This window comes from Spermophilus citellus (genome assembly GCF_964194105.1).
Source record: "Spermophilus citellus genome assembly, chromosome: 5".
Lineage (NCBI taxonomy): Eukaryota > Metazoa > Chordata > Mammalia > Rodentia > Sciuridae > Spermophilus > Spermophilus citellus.
Genome location: NC_138186.1, coordinates 136,242,837 through 136,260,785, shown reverse-complemented (window position 1 = coordinate 136,260,785; position 17,949 = coordinate 136,242,837). Strand labels below are relative to the sequence as shown.

The 17,949-nt window shown below is 32.8% G+C and overlaps 1 protein-coding gene across 1 annotated transcript in view; it reads right to left on the bottom strand.

Annotated features, from left to right (window-relative positions):
* Positions 1 to 17,949, bottom strand: part of LAMA2 (laminin subunit alpha 2) — a 576,405-nt gene that overhangs the window by 417,729 nt on the left and 140,727 nt on the right. The window contains exon 3 of the mRNA XM_081295188.1: positions 15,481 to 15,593. Within this exon, the coding sequence (XP_081151314.1) occupies positions 15,481 to 15,593 (113 nt within the window). The remainder of the gene's footprint in view (positions 1 to 15,480; positions 15,594 to 17,949) is intronic.

Here is a 17,949-nt window from a genome sequence, read left to right as displayed (position 1 = left end):
GTCATGTGTATTGGAATTAGTTTTTTGTTGGCTTATTTGTTTGTACTATTGGAATGAATAGATAATGTAAATTGTAGCTTATAAATAAAATGGTAGAATATATTTTAAATTTTATCTAATTATTAATAGAAATGTATCACTTGGTTAAAAAGTCATTTTGATGGCTTCCATGGTATTGGCAGGCTTCATGAAGTTAATGGTGCTTCCTGAGGCCTGGCTAGCTGTGCTAAGTCACTTATATTATCCTTATATTTCAGGAGGGACATAACCCCAAAGATATGGGGAAATGTCTATATGATCTTTGTAATTCAACTTTCAAATAACTAATTTTCAAAGACTATGTAGCCATATGAGGGAAGATGCTCATAATGTAATATCCAGCTAACAAAAGAGGATATGAACTTTTTCTGCAGTATGCTGACAATGTAAAATGCATGTTTCTGTGTGTGTGTGTGTGTGTGTGTGTGTGTGTGTATGTGAGTACAAGAGAACAGAATGGAAATAATTCCACATGTTAATACTATTAACTAATTTTTATAATATAAAAAAGTCAGAATCTATATTGAAAAAGCAATTTGTGAGACAAATCTATAAATATTGCTTTGCTTGTTCTGAAACACAGATCAAAATTTCAAGATATATACAGGAAAAATAATCAAAAAAGTGCCAATAGGAAAACCAAATATTTCAGGAATAAAATTTAAAACTATCAATTTTAAACCATACTGGAAATGGTAATCTATAATCATTTTAAAGATAAAGAAAAAGATATTTGATGAAATGTACATTTATACAGGCATGCAGCTCACTAATAAATTTGAAATTACAAAAATCAAGAAAATTAAGGTTATCAATATATAGTATACAGAAAGAATACAAAGATAAACTTTTTCTCAAGAAATTTACAGTGTAGCCAAATTTGGAAAAGACAGTAAATGCATTGATGTTATTTTGTTGCTGTTTATAATACCATACTAAATACACTTACAATAAAGAATTCAAATAAGAGTTATTTTGCTGAATCTGTAAGTTTCTACTTCAAAAGTAGCCCATAAAAGCCTTAGTTTACAGGATGTTTAAAATATTTAGATATTTAAATATTTAGATAGAGTTGGGAGTGAGGCTCTGTATTAGTGAACTTGCCCAGAAGCAGCAAGGCTCTGGGTGTGATCCCCAGTATCACAAAACAATTAAATAAGTAAATAATAAAATATTTATATCATTAAACAAGTTATATCTATATTGGAATAGTAATTTACACAATTTATGAGCAGAGAATAATTTATATAATCTCTTACAGAAGAGGGAGAGAATATAATTAAGACAGTAATGTCAGTAACAGAAGAAATCAGAGATGGAAAGATTTAGCAAAGTAGCAGATTAATGTAATAGTAATTCCTGGGCACCATTACATGCCAGGCACCACTGTTTAGTTAGATACTAGGAAGCATTAAGTGAAATTATGGAAAAGGATAACCAAGAACTCATATTGTTCTTTACATTTTAGAAGCATATTGGACAATTTGCACTAGCTTTTAATCCAAATATCTAGTGCTAATATCCTTTCATGTAAAAAAATATTCTGTTAAAGTTTTTATTATATTTTTAGAAATATTCTGTTTTTATATCACTTAAAATATCATTTAATCTATGTTGACATATATAGATTAAATGAGTATATGATAAAACAGATTTTTTTCTAGGAAGCTGTTTTAGCATACCAAACTATCCTATTTGATAACGATATCAAAAGAATATGATTTATTATTTAAAAGTTATCCTTATTTTCTATATATCAGAAATTCTTTTTTAATAAGAATTCTATTTAATGTCCATAGGTAATAAAGACTTTAAAAGCCATGCTGATATGTAAACATTCAGGCAAGTTTTTATTTTGATTTCCAGAGAGAAATTAAATGTTCTTCCTGAGAAAAAAATCAATGAATCACACTAAAAATGAAAAAAAAAAACAATAATTTAAACTTGAGAAAATCATTTAGACCAAATTGGATTAATAATGACCTTTCTCAAATCTTGCACAGTGATTAGTCTATTGCGGTAAAATTGCCCAAAGCATTTTTGTCAAAGACCCACAAATTCTGCATGACTTCTTAAAAGAACTTAAATTGACCAATGACTGGTATTTAATAATACAACAAATCTCTCCAAATCATTCTGAGAGAGTTAATATATGTGGATATTTAAATATTAAATTCACTATGTCAAGTTACATCTACATGTATATGTTAAAAGTGAGTAACACTTTTGGTAAATCCCAAGCTTAACTTGGAAGTAGAATTTAAAATTTTAATTTTATTTTGTATTAACTTGTTCTTAGTGAAATTATTATGATAATTAGTAAATAAGAGTTTATATATAGCATTAAAACCCTGATTTTCTTAATTCTTAATAAGTTGCATTAATTTCAGTATCAAAATAAGATTTTTCTCAGGAAATTTTTAACACCTCCAAATTTGGAATACACTACAAATAAATTGTTCCGATTTTGTTACTGTTTAGAATACCATCTACTTTAAGGGCACTTCCCAAAAAGAATCCCCATGTTATATGATCAATAAAGAAATGTGTTGATTGGTTGAAAATGAATCTTTTAAATTATAATATTTAAAATCTTGCAAAATGAGGGCAATCTCTGAAATCAGAAAACTGGGGTCTGGCTCTATGGCTTTCCCTTTGTGAAGTGGTCACAAGATACTGAATCTCTGGTGCAAAATGTTCTCCTCTGTAATAGTACCTTTCTTATAGAGTTGAAAACAATACTTAAGACAATTCATGTAAAATGTTTTATCCAGTGTAGGAAAAAATAGGTGTTCAGAAAGTGTCTGTGTAACTCCTTAGAGACAAAAATGCCTCTGTTGTAATTCTAAACATGAGCACTTGTGTTTTATACTTATATAATAAAGCCATAATTTATGCAAATAATAAAATGGGTCACATATTACCTGGATCTCAGCATGGGTCTTTCACTGATGACCTGTTTCAGCAAAATGAGCAAAAGTGCCCAGTATTTAATTTACTTTAACTCATTGCTCTGTCATGTTTCCAGATTAGAGGCACTGTGCATTGCTATTCTTTCTAACATATATAAGTTTTAAAAATATTTCTCTTAGGGCTGGGGATGTGGCTCAAGCGGTAGCGCGCTCGCCTGGCATGCGTGCGGCCCGGGTTCGATCCTCAGCACCACATACCGACAAAGATGTTGTGTCCGCCGAGAACTAAAAAATAAATATTAAAAATTCTCTCTCTCTCTCTCTCTCTCTCTCTCTCTCTCTCTCTCTCTCTCTCTCCTCTCTCTCACTCTCTCTTTAAAAAAAAAATATTTCTCTTAGAATGTAATAATGTTATGTCAAGAAATATCAGAGGACTATGGCTGAAAATATGAATGACTAATACTTCAAACTCACTAGGAAGACTAACAAAGATGAAAAACAAGAAAGACAGAAAAATAACAAATGTTGGAGAAGGTGTGACAAAATTGCACACTTGTGTACTGGTGAAAATGTTAAAATGGTAGAACCATCATGGAAAAACAAAATGAGGGGTCCTCAAAATAATAAAAATGGCTTTACCAACTGGTCAGCAAAATTTCTAGGTATATGAGCCAAAAATATGGGAAAAAAGAAACCATAGATTTGAATAGATAGTCATATACCCATGTGTACAGCAGCATTATGCACAACAGTACAAAGGTGGAAGTAATCCAAATATGTATTGATGAATGAATGGAGAAACAACATGTGGTATATACATATAGTGGATATGTTCATAGTTAAAAATAGAAGATTCCAACATGTTGCCTGCCACACGGGAGAATCTTAACATTGTGCTAAGTGAAAGAAGCCTGTAACAAAGAAATATGATTCCACTAGTACCAGCTATCTAAAATAGTCAAATTCAGAGACAAAAGACAGAAAAGTGGTTGTTGTGGGTTAAAGGGAGGATGAAATGGGTAGTTATTATTTAATGAGCTCAATATTTCATGTTTTAAACAAGGAAAAAGAGTTCTAAATCTGGATGGTGGTGATGCCTACACAACAATATGAATGTACTTGATGAATGAATACATGAATGTACAAGTGTGTACTCGAAAACACTTGAGGGGATAACTTTTATGTTGTATGTGTGGATGTGTGTGCATGTGTGTAATATCATAATAAAAAAACCCAGCACATTCTGAGAGGTTGACCATAAGTGAAACTTTGGTCTAAAGAATTAAACACTGAGTGAATTGAAAACAAAAAGATAAACTTCATCAAAAAGTTAGTGAGAAACATAGGGTTTCCTTTTTCCTTATTGAAGATGCTATTTGCAGGGGCAGGGGGCGGATTTTTAGGTTTACAGCAATCCTGGGCAGATGATGCAGAGATTTTCCTATGTGTCCTGGCCCCATACATGCGCAGCTTCTCCCATGATCAACACTACCTCCCAGAGTGGTACATTTGTTACAATTGAGAAAACTGCATTAACACATCATAATACACAAAGTCTATAGAGTATATTAGGGTTCACTCTAGATGTGCCATCAGTGTATCAGGACAAATGTATAATAACATATTTTCTTCATTCAAATTTCATTGCTTTGCTTTTCACCCTTCCATCTCCTAAATCCTGATTTATTTAATAAAAAGTAAAAAAAAAATTGTCATTGATTATAAATTTGTGCAATGATCTGCCTGAAAAATAATAGCTTCCTAAAAAAAAAGAATCTGACACATCAAGAGGCCAAATAAGAAGTAAGGAATGTTTCTTAGAGGCTTGGAAGGTTCCCTTGTAAGAAAAGGATAAACAAGGTGCTATGCATTGCTTAGAGCTTTCTGTGCCACAGAGTTAAATGGAATACAAATGTTCCACATCTTTGATGCTATGTCTTAGAACATACCCATTTGTCTAGATCCATAGTAAAATGGTACCAGGGCCACTTGAAATGTAAGATGCTGATTGGAGTACATTAATAATACTACCAAAACGGGATCTACTTACAATTTCTTTTCCTCTAAATCTGTTACGTGGGTTGTAATTAACTTGTGCAATTACTTTATAATTTAAATCAGTCTTGTCCATAGATTAATTTATATTCTATTTATAGTTTTTTTGAGTATATCCTAAAAATAGTGGAGAAAAACATTTTTCCTTTCTTAGTCCATTTGTTAAATTCTGTATTTGTTAAAATCTTCCAACATTTTCAGGTTCAGTAAGTAAATAGGTTATTTGTCAAATTGATGAATATAAATGATTATCATTTCAAATAAATTGAGAAAGCTGATGAGGATGGTGATAGAGCAAAATGTGACATTCTATCACATACTATTACTAAGAAAATCATGTATTCCAACCCACTGCTGCAAGATTTTAGCATGAAAACAGCAACTAGTATGAAGGCAGAGGGTTTAATTAACTAGTTACCTTATATTCTGAGCACTATTTATCTTTGCTTCCTAACCTGAACCTGACTTATTATATCAGTATAATGATAATGACTCAATGCTGAAAGGCAAATGCTCATTAGTGTTTGGGATGGATTTTCTTAGTTGTACTGTATTTGTTGTAGTTGTGTCCATTGTTTCAGTTAATTTGAGAATAATCTATAATGAGCTTCCTACAACCAATTAGGCAGAAAGGCTGCATTTGAATATTTATAAAAACAAGCGAAAGTGAGGTATTTTGACTAAGAAATACATTAATTTTACTTTTTCTTAAGATGGTACTGGAGATTAAACTCAGGTATACTCTACCACTGAGATCCACTGAGATACATTGCTGGCTTTTATTTTTTTATTTTGAGACAGAGTCTTCCAGGCTGGACTTGAATGAGTGCCACACCTGCCTCAAACTACTGAGTTGCTGGTATTATAGATGTGCACTACTATGCCCGGCCAGGAATATATTACTTTTAATACTTGCTCACAATCTGGCTGATAAGCAAAAGATGCGGACATCTACTATTTCTATTTTTTGCTCTCCAATTTTATTGGTTATTACCTTAATTGAAAGGTTGAAGAATAAATGTGTGTAATTAAGTAAACAAATACTGGTAGGTAGTATCATGGTGGATGCTTCCAGATCAAATGTTATTTTTGAAGCCATTTGACTTTCATTAAAGATTCTCTAAGTTTAAAAATATAGTACTCATTGATTTCAGTTTTTTTTTTAATGTTGTTATTTCTAATATCTGAGAGATTTGACTCATTCTCCTCAGCATCTGCACTGACACAATTGAACAATCCTCCCAACACACACTGTTTATTTTATTTATTCGTACCAGGTATTGAATCCAGGGGCACTTAACCATTGAGCCACATCCCCAGCCCTTTTTATTTTTTTTAATTTTGAGAAGGTATTACTAGGTTGCTTAGGGACTCACTAAGTTGCTGAGGCTAGCTTTGAACTGTGATCTTCCTGCTTCAGCCTCCTGAGCTGCTGAAATTATAGGTATGGGCCACCACACCCAGCTGCCTTTCTTCTTTTTTGACATATTTAATTTATCACCTCTGAATTTGGAATGCCTAGGATTCAATTTTAGGCACATTTTTAGTTCTATACTTTCTTTCTAGATGGTCTTAAACAAGGGCTTAATGTTAATGAGAATCCTTTGCCAGTGTTATCCAAGTTGATATCATGACTTCTAATCTTTCCCTTCAACCTCAGTCTGATAAATTCAATTCTCTTTAATATTTCCATGTTGATGATCAATGTGTATTTCAAACATAAGCTAAAACAGAGCCCCTTATGCCACCCAGTATGTAAAACCTATCCCTCCATCACTTTATATTATCACAGTAAAACCTTCTTTCGCAAATAAACTATGAATGTGGTGAATTTACACAGAGAATGGCAAATCACTGAAGTTTAACACATGTTTAGAAAGATGATTAGTGAGAAAACTTATTCCATGTCTTATAAATGCTGAATATTATGTCCCTTCCAAATTCCTATGTTGAAATCCTAACCCTAGTGTGATGCTATTAACAGGGAGGCCTTTGGATGGTGATGTGGTCATAAGAATAGACCCTAATGAATGGAATCAGTGTCCTTACAAAAGAGACCCCAAAGAGCTCATTTGTTTCTTCTGCCATTTGAAGCTACCACAAGAACATGGCCATCTATAAACCAGGAAGCAAACCTTCACCCAACACATAATCTGACAGTGCCTTTACTCTGGACTTCCCCAGCCTCCAGAATTCCCAAGAAATAAATTTATGCTGTATATAAACTATCTATGGCATTATATTATGGCCCAAACAGACTAAGATAATGCTATTCAACCTAAGAACTGATAGAAATTACATAAATTCTAAAAATGCAAACAAAATTTTATCATAAGAAACCAATGATTTAATCTCTAATTTAATCCTTAGAATAAGATTGTTACATTATGAATTGATGTTTCTTCTCATTTATTCACTTAATCCTTCATTCACTTAATAAAAATGTATTGAATGCTCTCAATATGCTGGAAACTGTTCTAAGGACTTAGAATGTAGTATCTTTTAAAAAATTGAAATATCATATGGTACATCATTAATCTGCAAATTTTCATGTTTCATGTAATAAATATTTTTAATTTATATTCAAAAAAGTTAAAAACAAATATTTCCAACCTCATGAAATTTGCTTTTAGAAGTGAAAAAAAAAAACATTCAACATAAATAGTAAAATATACATACTTGGAAAGTTATATTGTGTAGAGAAAAATAAAGCAAGGAAGCGGTCTAGGAAATGGCTGCCGTTTTAAATGGAGCCCTCAGGGAGATCCTTGCTGAGAAGACAACACCGAATATAACCGCAAAAGAGGTGAGAACACAGGCCAAGGGGAAAATGGGGAAAACAACTACAGGCAGAAGAAAGAGCAAGTACAAGGGTGCTAAGGCAGGAGGGTGCAAAATGTTAGTGTTCAAGAAATCCAGAGAGGCAACAATCAGGGCAGATGAAAAAGGGAGATCAGTACATGAAGCTAAAAATGAAACAGGTTGAAGAATTGGTCCTATAGGGACTTATGAGTCATTGTGTTTACCAAAGTGAGTGTGATGGGAAGCCCTTAGAGAGTTTCAGTGGAAGTGATGTGATCTGATTTTTGTGCCAAGATTACTGTGACTGCTGTATGGAGAAAATACTGAAGAGGAGAGGAGTAGAAACCAGTCAAGACTAATATGCTGTACTATATAGACACTGAAGTTGGTTGTGAACTACATAAATGACTAAAAAGTCAACACAAATCCATTTATAGAGAGAACATATTTTCTATTAACCACAGATCCTACTGCTACACCAAACAAGGTCTATCTAAGTAGGATGTTTTCATCATGTAATCTCTGTAGTTGGATTTGAATTCCCACTTTAGCAGGGTTTCAAATACTACCAAGAAATAAATTCAGTGATTTCAAAAGCAGCCTTGTTCATTGTTTCCTTGGCTGAGCCACCACACTTTAGTTTGATGCACTCTCATTTGTGACCTTTCAATTTTGTAACTTGTGTTTTGGGGGTTATATAAACAAATTAATACCAACAGCAGTGTCATAGAGTTTTTCCCCTATGGTTTCTTCTCATCATTTTATGGTTCCAGTCTTTAATTTATTTAAGTGGATTTTTTATATGTTGTAAGATAAGGGTCTACTTACATTCTTTTGCAAGTGGATATCCAGTTTTCCCAACATCCTATATTAAATAAGCTATCCTTTCTCATAGTATATTCATGGCAGCTTGTTGAAAATCAATTGACTGTAAATGTGTATATTTATTTCTGGGCTCTCTATTCTTTTGCATTGGTCTATTTGTTTTTATGCTACTATCATACTTTTTTGACAGTATACACTATAGTTATATTTTGAAGTCAGGTAATATAATGCTCTGTTCTTGTACTCAAGATTGCTTTGGCTATTCAATCCTTTGTATTCCCATAGAAACTTCAGGAATTTTTTCTGTGAAAAATATCAGTGAAATTTTAATGAAAATTTCATTAATTTTTATCACTGGGGGGTAGTAGGAACATTTTAATAATATTAATTACTCCAATACATGGACATAGGATATCTATTTATTACTGTCTTCTTAAACTTCCTTCATCCACATTTTATAGTTTTTTGTGGATGGGTAATTCAATTTTTCATTTAAACTTTTTCCCTAAATAGTCAATTTTGTTTTATTTCTTATGTAATTGTGAATAGTATTGTTCTTCTGGCTTCTTCTTTTCAATCGCTCATTAATGTTATATAAATTTGCTAGATTTTGTATGTTGGTATCACAATCTGCATTTTTACTAAATTTGTTAATTATTTATGATACTTTTTGGTGGAATTATCAGGGCTTTTATATATAATGTCATCTGCAAATCGAGAATTTACATTCTTCCTCTCCATTTTGGATGTATTTGATTTATTTTTCTTACTTACTTACTCTGGCTAAGATTTCTAATACTATATTCAATAGAAGTGGTAGGACTGGGCATCTTAATTTTGTTCCTGATGTTAGAGGAAAAGCTTTCAACTTTTCACCACTGAGTATGTTACTGGTGGGTCTATCATACATGGTTTTATTACATTGAGATATATTCCCTATGTACATAAAAGGATGTTGTTTTTGTGAAATGTTTTTCTGTATCTATTGATATAATCATACTATTTTATCTTTCATTCTGTTAATATAGTATATTACATGTATGTAATTGCATATACTGAATCATCCATGCATCCCAGGGATAAATTCCACTTGATCATGCACAATGATTCTTTTAATATGATGTTAAATTCAGTTTGCTAATGTTTTATTGATGTTTATCAAGGTTATTAGGCTTTAGTGTCCTTTTCTTATCATACCATTGCCTGGCTTTGGTATAAGGGTAATGTTCTTCTCATAAAATGCTTTTGGAAATATTCCTACCTCTTCAATTTTTTTGAAAGAGTTTGAAAAGAACTGGTATTTGTTATTCTTTAAATATTTGGTACAGAGAAAAGAATATGAGTCAGTTCCCTTATCCTTTACTGGACTGTTTCAGGTTTTCTATTTCTTCACAATTCAGTCTTAGTAGATAGTATGTGTCTAGGAATTTATATCTGTTGTCTAGGATATACAATTTCTTGACATAAAATTGTTCATAGTAGTCTCTGATCCTTTATATTTCTGTGGTATCAATAATCCTGTCTTCTTTTTTTAATTTATAGTTATTATACATATATGCCCTCAAATTTCATATGTAAGACATGCAACAAACTTCACCAGTGAAAGATTTGATTATGAGAGTTATAACCTAATCAGTGGATTAATCCACTAATGTGGATTAACTAGGTAGTAACTGTAGGCAAGTAGAGTGTGATTAGGGGAAATAGGTCATTGGGGGCATGCCTTTAGGGTAAATATTTGTTCTTGGTAAATGAAGCTCTCTCTGCTTCCCTCTTGGCATGGTCTGATCTGTTTTACTCCAACATCCCTTTTCTCGGTGATGTTCTGACTCACCTTGGGTCCAGAGCTATGGAGTCTACTATCTATGGACTGAGACTTCTGAAACCATGTGCCACAATAAACTTTTCTTCCTCTACATTGTTCTTGTTAGGTATGTTGTCATAACAATGCAAAAGCTTACTAAAACATTTATTATTTTATATCTTTTATTTTATTTTATTGATTGTAGAGGAGATTGCTGATTTTGTTTATATTCAAAATATACCCTCGGTTTTGTTTGACTTTTTTATTGTTTCTGTGTCTTTATATCAGTATTACTGCTCTGATATTTCTTATTTCCTCCTTTCTAGTAACTCAAGGCTCAGTATGTTTTGCTTCTATTTCTTTGAGGAATAACATTAGGTCGTTTCTTTGAGATCTTTCCTTCTTTTTGATGTAGTGTTTATTGCTATTAGCTTTCCTCTTGGAATTGCTTTTGCTGAATCCTCTAAGTTGTAGTATGGTATAGAATTTTAGTAGTGTGTCTGTATCCTTTTATTTGTCTCATTTTTAATTTCTTTGACCCATTCATTGCTTGGAAGCATTCTGTATAATTTTTGTGTATTTGTAAGTTTTCCAAAATTTATCCTTGAAAAACAGATCCTTGTATAGGAATCATAATAAGAGTATAAAAAATAATTTGATATGAAAGAACAATGACCTTCTTTCAAGACTGAAAATTCAATCATGTTTCAAATGTTTAAATTAAAAAAAAAACTTGAATAGATGATGTATTCTGTGCTTCATTGTCATGAAAGGACTCAACCATTACATTAATAGTTCTGGACTTTAAGAGAAGTTTCTTCTATGTTACTCAAATAGATTCTAAAAATATAGTTATACTACTTTGAATTCCTTCTAAATTATAACTCATATTTAAAATTGTTAACCCATATCTCCAAATATGTCTGTTTGAAGTCAATGTGTAAGACATTTAGGCTAAAAATATGTGTGTAGTATGATCTCTGTAGCTGCAAGACAATCTTATTTGTAAATGCCCTTTTAAGTCTAAGAAATAGACATGCAATAGAAGAAGTGTTTATTAAGCTAACTGGGACTCCTACACACTGCAAAATTAATTCCCCTCACTCCTCGATTACTAGGCATGAGTATGACTTCAATATATGCTAACATAGTCTATTATCAGCTGGTCTTTTGTGTTTTATACCAACTACCAATCTGCCTTTTCTCTAAAGAAATCAAAGGGCAGGACTGAAAAAAACTTTAAAAGTCATAAAATGAGATCAGATATCATGACACATTCTCATGACATCTTGTCAGAATATAAATGTTTGGAAATTATATTACCATTCAATCTCTTTTATTGTCTTTTAAATTTCTGTATACTTTTGTTTGTCATATTGGGTATTTGCATACATATCACTGGAACATTTCATCTTCTATTCAAGTTGATGCTGATCCAAAGTTCTAATAATTGACATAATTGCCAGATGGAATTTAGTTGCTATATGCTATTATCATTATTTAAAACATTTTACAATCACACTGTAATGTGTATTCTGCTAATCTAGATATTGAGGCACAGCATGATTAAATCATTAGCTTAAGATATGCTATGAGTAAACATTGGAAAAAGCCAATAATTATTTAGTAATAAATGTAAAAACAGTCTTCTTATAAAATAGGCAGTTACTTTCTTGTCAATACATTTTTTAATATTTTTCTGGTGCTTATCTTGGATACTAAAATGTGAAGAAATCTCTCAGTATAGTCTTTAATGATTTAATCAAGAAAATCTAATGATTGCTACTTATATTTAAGATAGTAATTTATTCAAAGTGTTTCACAGAGGAGTGAAGAACATATCAACAAACCATTAGCACTTATCAAAATTCATACATCTCAAAACAAAAAAAAAAACAAGAAATGGTCAAACTTCTTGTTGAATTAATGACAAACATACATTTACTGATGTTTACCTATTCTAACAATACCACTGCACTTGACTCCCAGTTGGATAATAGCTTATATTATGCTGAGTAACCTATTATTCCTTTATACTCTAAGAGGAAAAGACAGCTTCTATGCCACTTTAGAGGCACATTGGACTCTACCAGAAATAAGAGATCTAGTTCCATTCATTTTGCTTACATAGAAGACAAGAGAACATAGTACAGCATTCTTTGATTGTAGACTACATATGAACCCCGTGAAAATATATACCAAAAATTCTCATATGCTTCCTAGCTTAAGGTTCTCAGACCCCTGTTAGAAAATGATGGAATAGTTTGGGTTCCAGATTCAGACTGTTCCAGTCAAAATCCAGACTCTCTATGCTAAGCTTTGTAAAGAAGGCCAAGTTTCTTAACTTTTCTGACCCTACTAGTATTCTTCAGATATTAAATAGGAATAATAATACTAGTTTTCTTATGGGACTATTGTGAGAAGTGAGTAACATAATAAAGGATGTCCTTATTTTCTCTATTGCTAATGCATTAAAATATGTCTTTCTATGGTTTTGCTTCCTAGGTAAGTACTATAAATATGTTGCCACAGTTTGTTATTACAAAGGCTGAGGATAAATGAGAAGTGTGGGGTTCCTTCTTGTTTATGGAATTACATAAAGCCTGTTTACAAAACCTCCTTGATGTACATCATTAAATAATAGACTAAATACATTTTTATTTTCTTTTATAGATTATCTATATTCTCCTCTTAAAAACATAGTAGGTTGTCATTCAGTAAGTTAGAGAAGGCTAACGTAAATAAAAGGGAATAGGTGGGCAACACCCTAAAATATCAGACCATTTGAGTACAAAGCCTATGTACATTGTGCAGTTACAGGTATTGGAGTCAGTAGCCCTTAATTATATACAGAATTTATATACTAGTCAGGATTGTTAGGATGACTGAACTCTAAAAGATGCCTTGGAGTATTCATTCATTTTTAAGCTATCATAACATGTGGAAATAAAACAGAAAAACCAATCTGCGTAATTCCTTTTTTTTTTATAGTACTTGGGATTGAACACAGAGCTGCTGTATCATTGGGCTATATCTCCAGCCCTATTTTATTTTATTTTTGTGACAGTATGTCTGTCCTAGTATGTCCTCAAGCATGTGATATTTCTACCTCAGTGTACTGAGGAGCTAAGATTTCAGGCCTGGCTCAAAACTACATGATTCTTCAGATTGTGTATGGTAATGAATAACTGGTGATGCAAAACAAATTTGGGGAAATATAACTGCCTTCATTGAAAAAAATGAGCTTTGGGATGAATTCTTTGACTTATGAAATAAATGACAAGCATGTTGGACAAAAATGATTTAGTAAAAACTGGTGAATCCACCATCCAGCTGTAAATTAGAAAGAAAAATGCTGCTATATTTGATAACAGATAAATAATGTTGTGGTAGAGCTCAAAGGGTAGTTCAAGTGATTTGTGCAAATTATATTAATAATTGACTCTCTTGCTCTATGTGCAATCTAAAAGAATAAGTGGAGAGTAAACCAGAGCAAATAAACCATCACTATTTATTGATTTCCTATCCCAGGAGATGACCCAAGTCAATGGACAGCAGACATACTCTTGATTGGGAAGGCAGACTTTCAATGATCATATGAAAAGGAAGTACTGCTGTGATTGATAAAGGACCAAGCTGTCTTTATCCAGAGAAAGATAAAGTCCAATTTGAGGGTAGGATCCACAGGGAATTCATGCACAGGGTTAATTGACCTAAAGCAAGATTGATCAGTGTGGTAGATGGCCTGGCCACTCCCAGACAATGCACAGAGAGTTCTTGGGAAATATCACTAACTCAGACCTGACATTCAGCTGCTGTACACTAATATGGGTAGAAATAAATCTATGTCAGTTGGCAATTTAGCTGCAGCACTGAGCCCTGTCACCACTCTGTTACTCAGGTCCAAAGGGTCAGATATGATGAAAGGGGGTCTGCTATGTGATCTACCAGCTTTCTCACTCTTCCAACGGCTATCTGTGGCTCTTGATTACATACAGGTCTCACCAAAATGTGCCTAGATTCTGGAGAATGGAGGTTGAACTTTTCTGCCTGATGTCAATCTAGCCCACTGGATGGTGTTTCCCTATACTTTGGCAAACTCTGAAAACCATGACCTCTATAGTGTATTGATCTCCCATTAAGTGTTTTGGCCATTCCCCTGCAGCAGTTCTCAGATCTCTAGATGCATCATCTCCACACTGGACTAAGAAAGAACAAATAAGTGTTTTTCCTATGTTAATGCCAGAGAGTGAAAGAGAAACAGGCCAAAGTGAAGAGGTTACATAAGTTCACCATTTCTAGTCTCAGTCTAGGACAATTAAATTAACCATTGTATTTGGAATAACAAAAAACTATGGGAACATTTTTCTCAAATCCCATCCCAAATCCATTTGCAAGCCTAAATAATTTTGGTGACGGTGATTCTTGATTCATAACTTCATCCAGAACTGAATGTTGTGAACAGAAAGAAGAAGGAAATTAAGCATAGAAGGCACCCAGGCCTATGCAACACACACTCTAATGACTTCCAACATCAATTTTATATAACTACAAGGCTTGTTACCTCGTTTAGAGGCCCAAGTTTAATTTGAGACTAACTGTCACAGCTTGCACAACTCTCAGTAATGAGAGGCAATTTACTCAAGAGCCTTGTTATCCAAGAGCCTTTAAGAGCACATACAACACCAGCAGAGTGGAAGCACTGTATTATTTTAAAAGTTAAAAATGGCACTATCATACTCCCTTCATGTAAAATTTTGTTGATCCATGTTTTCATCAACTCTAACTAGTTAATATAGATTCAGGTCCTAAATCATTAATAAACCATTTGCTTGGATCCATTTTAGTTGTGCTTTAGAAATAAATACCACATATTTGTAAACGGCTATGTGCCAAATGAATAGGACCCTTTGTTCATTGTATCAAGAAAATAACAGCAGGTGATCAGAAAGTGTATCCTTTCACCCTAAAAAGTACCAACTAAATAAATAGCAAATGCAAGGTACAACAAAAGTGGAAAATGATAAGAAAGTGGCACTGTACCTGCTGTAAATCCAGTGTAATTGTCACATAATGGTATTCGATTCCATTCTTAATACTGGGACTCTGCCACCAAGTGTTCTTTCCATCAATAGCATTCGTAATAGGGTGTCTCTCTATTGAGTCAGCAGCGACATGTGTAAGGAAGAGAAAAGAAAATCATATAAAGAATCTGTAACTGTTTCTTTGAAGAAAAAAAAGTAAAATTAAGGTAAAACAATCCTGTAAAGATCAAACATTAAAAAAAGAGTAATCCATATCTTCTACAGAATTTATCCAGTGACACCTTTTCCATATCTCTGTACAATGTAGTAGGAAATGACCAAGATCTCCGGCTAATCAAGAAGCAGCTGTTCAACACTCCAGCCATCAACTACTACAATGGGCAACTCTGAAGATGACTGCAGAAATTAAGGGTCAGGAAATAATATTGAAATCAAATTGATGCATCAGTCATTCAAAAAAGCAAAATCTGTACTGTTTGAGGCAACTCTAGTATACCATCAACTTGATTAACAGAAACATAAAATCTTGAACTGTAGTTGAAACATACTTGAACATTTGCTCTTCTGACAAATTCTTTATCACCAGGACTTGGACGATCCAGTATTTATCTGGTTTTAATATAAACTGCTATCACATTTATCCTATGAGATGTTTTACAACAAGTCTTTAGATTGTCATTTTCTACCACTGTTAAAAAATATAATGAAAGATACCTATGCTTCCTGTGCAGCTTTTTTCTAGCCCCATGAATCACTACTGTAGTGGAAGAATCTAGATAATAATGGCAAACAAAGAGATAATGCATATGAAACTTCATCCAACCAATAAAACATAGGTCTTTCCTCACCTTATCCACACAGTTGAGAAGACACCCAGTTGTGAGAATCATAAGGAAGACTGGGAATAGCAGGTGAGATATGGACAGCCATGGCCAATCATATTGTCCTTTGATATGGCTCTCTTTGTTCTTACAAGCTTTGGACCTCAAAGATGCTCATCTCTTCCAAATTAGCTCCAAAGATTTTACAGTAGAGCTACCCCGGGCCTCCCCAATCCCCATTACTCTTTGAATCAAAGTCTGAAATCTTTGCTTCTCCTTTTCCAAATAATACAAGCTATATTTATTTGTTTTTCGTTTTTTTTCTCTCATCTAAATGGGCCCCATCCACACATGGGTGAGAATGGTGGGAGTTGAGGTTGTTGATGTTCCTGTTTCTAATTTTAAGGCTCTAGTAAAAGTATCTACATTCCTCACACCTCACTTGGAAGTCAGCACATTTTCCCTCAGAAATGTAAACAAAAGGGAAAAGAGCTTCCTTGGTTTTCTTCCATTCATTATGGTTTAAGTATAGTTGGGGTGTCACTCTTGAGAACTTATATAAAACTAATTATTTGGGAAAATGTTTAAAATTAGTGATCTATGAATAATCCTTCAGATTAAAACATAATCTTTTTTTAAATTGAAAGACTACCTCAAATAATGAACAAATTACAACACTGAAAAGAGCAATCATGGATTCTCAATTTATCTACATAATGAAGTTATCCAGCCATATATTCTAATGATAATGATATAGTCTAATGATCGAAGAGCACAAAATTTGGCACATGAAGAGCTGTCATGAAAAACTAGCTATTCCTCCTGGCGCTGCCATTTAGTACTTAACTGACCATGGACGAATTGCTTAAAATCTGTGTCATCCCTAAAATAGGGATAACAAAAACTTCACTCACAGCAGTGGTTTCCAGATTCTTAACTTTCAGACAAGAAGTAAAATTTTTAAAAAATGTATGAGAGATATATGGAGTTGATATAGGAGTTCAAATTTATTTTTTCAAGTATTAATAAATCCTGATCTACTAATTATCATTTAATATGCCATCACTTTTATTTCACAAAATGAAGGACATTTAGAAGCTAAATGGGGTTTTTGGCATTTTTAAAATTTTAATTTGTTATATATGACAGCAGAATGCATTACAATTCATATTACACATATAGAGCACAAGTTATTTTTCATATCTCTGGTTGTACACAAAGTAGAGCTAACAATAGTTTTTAAAAGCCATAAAATCAAAATAAAGAAGAACCTGTTATCCCAGGGCTCTTGGCTGAGGCAGGAGGACTGCAAGTTCAAAGCCAGGCTCAGCAAAAAACTTAGGTGCTAAGCAACTTGCTGAGACCCTGTCTCCAAATAAAAGCTTAGTGCCCCTGAGTTCAATCCCCAGTACCCCACTCCCACATCCAGAAAAGAAAAATTCTTTAAAATGTATCCTTTTTGTTTTCATGAAACACATGGAATGTTGTGCTCATTTATTTTACATGTCTCTGACTGGTGAAAACATTTTGTATCCAAATCCTTTACTTATAGGGTTGCTAATGAACTCTATAATTATCAATAATCTAAGCTTATTATGCATATAGATAAAATACATTGTGAATCTGTTCAAAATGTATACCTTACT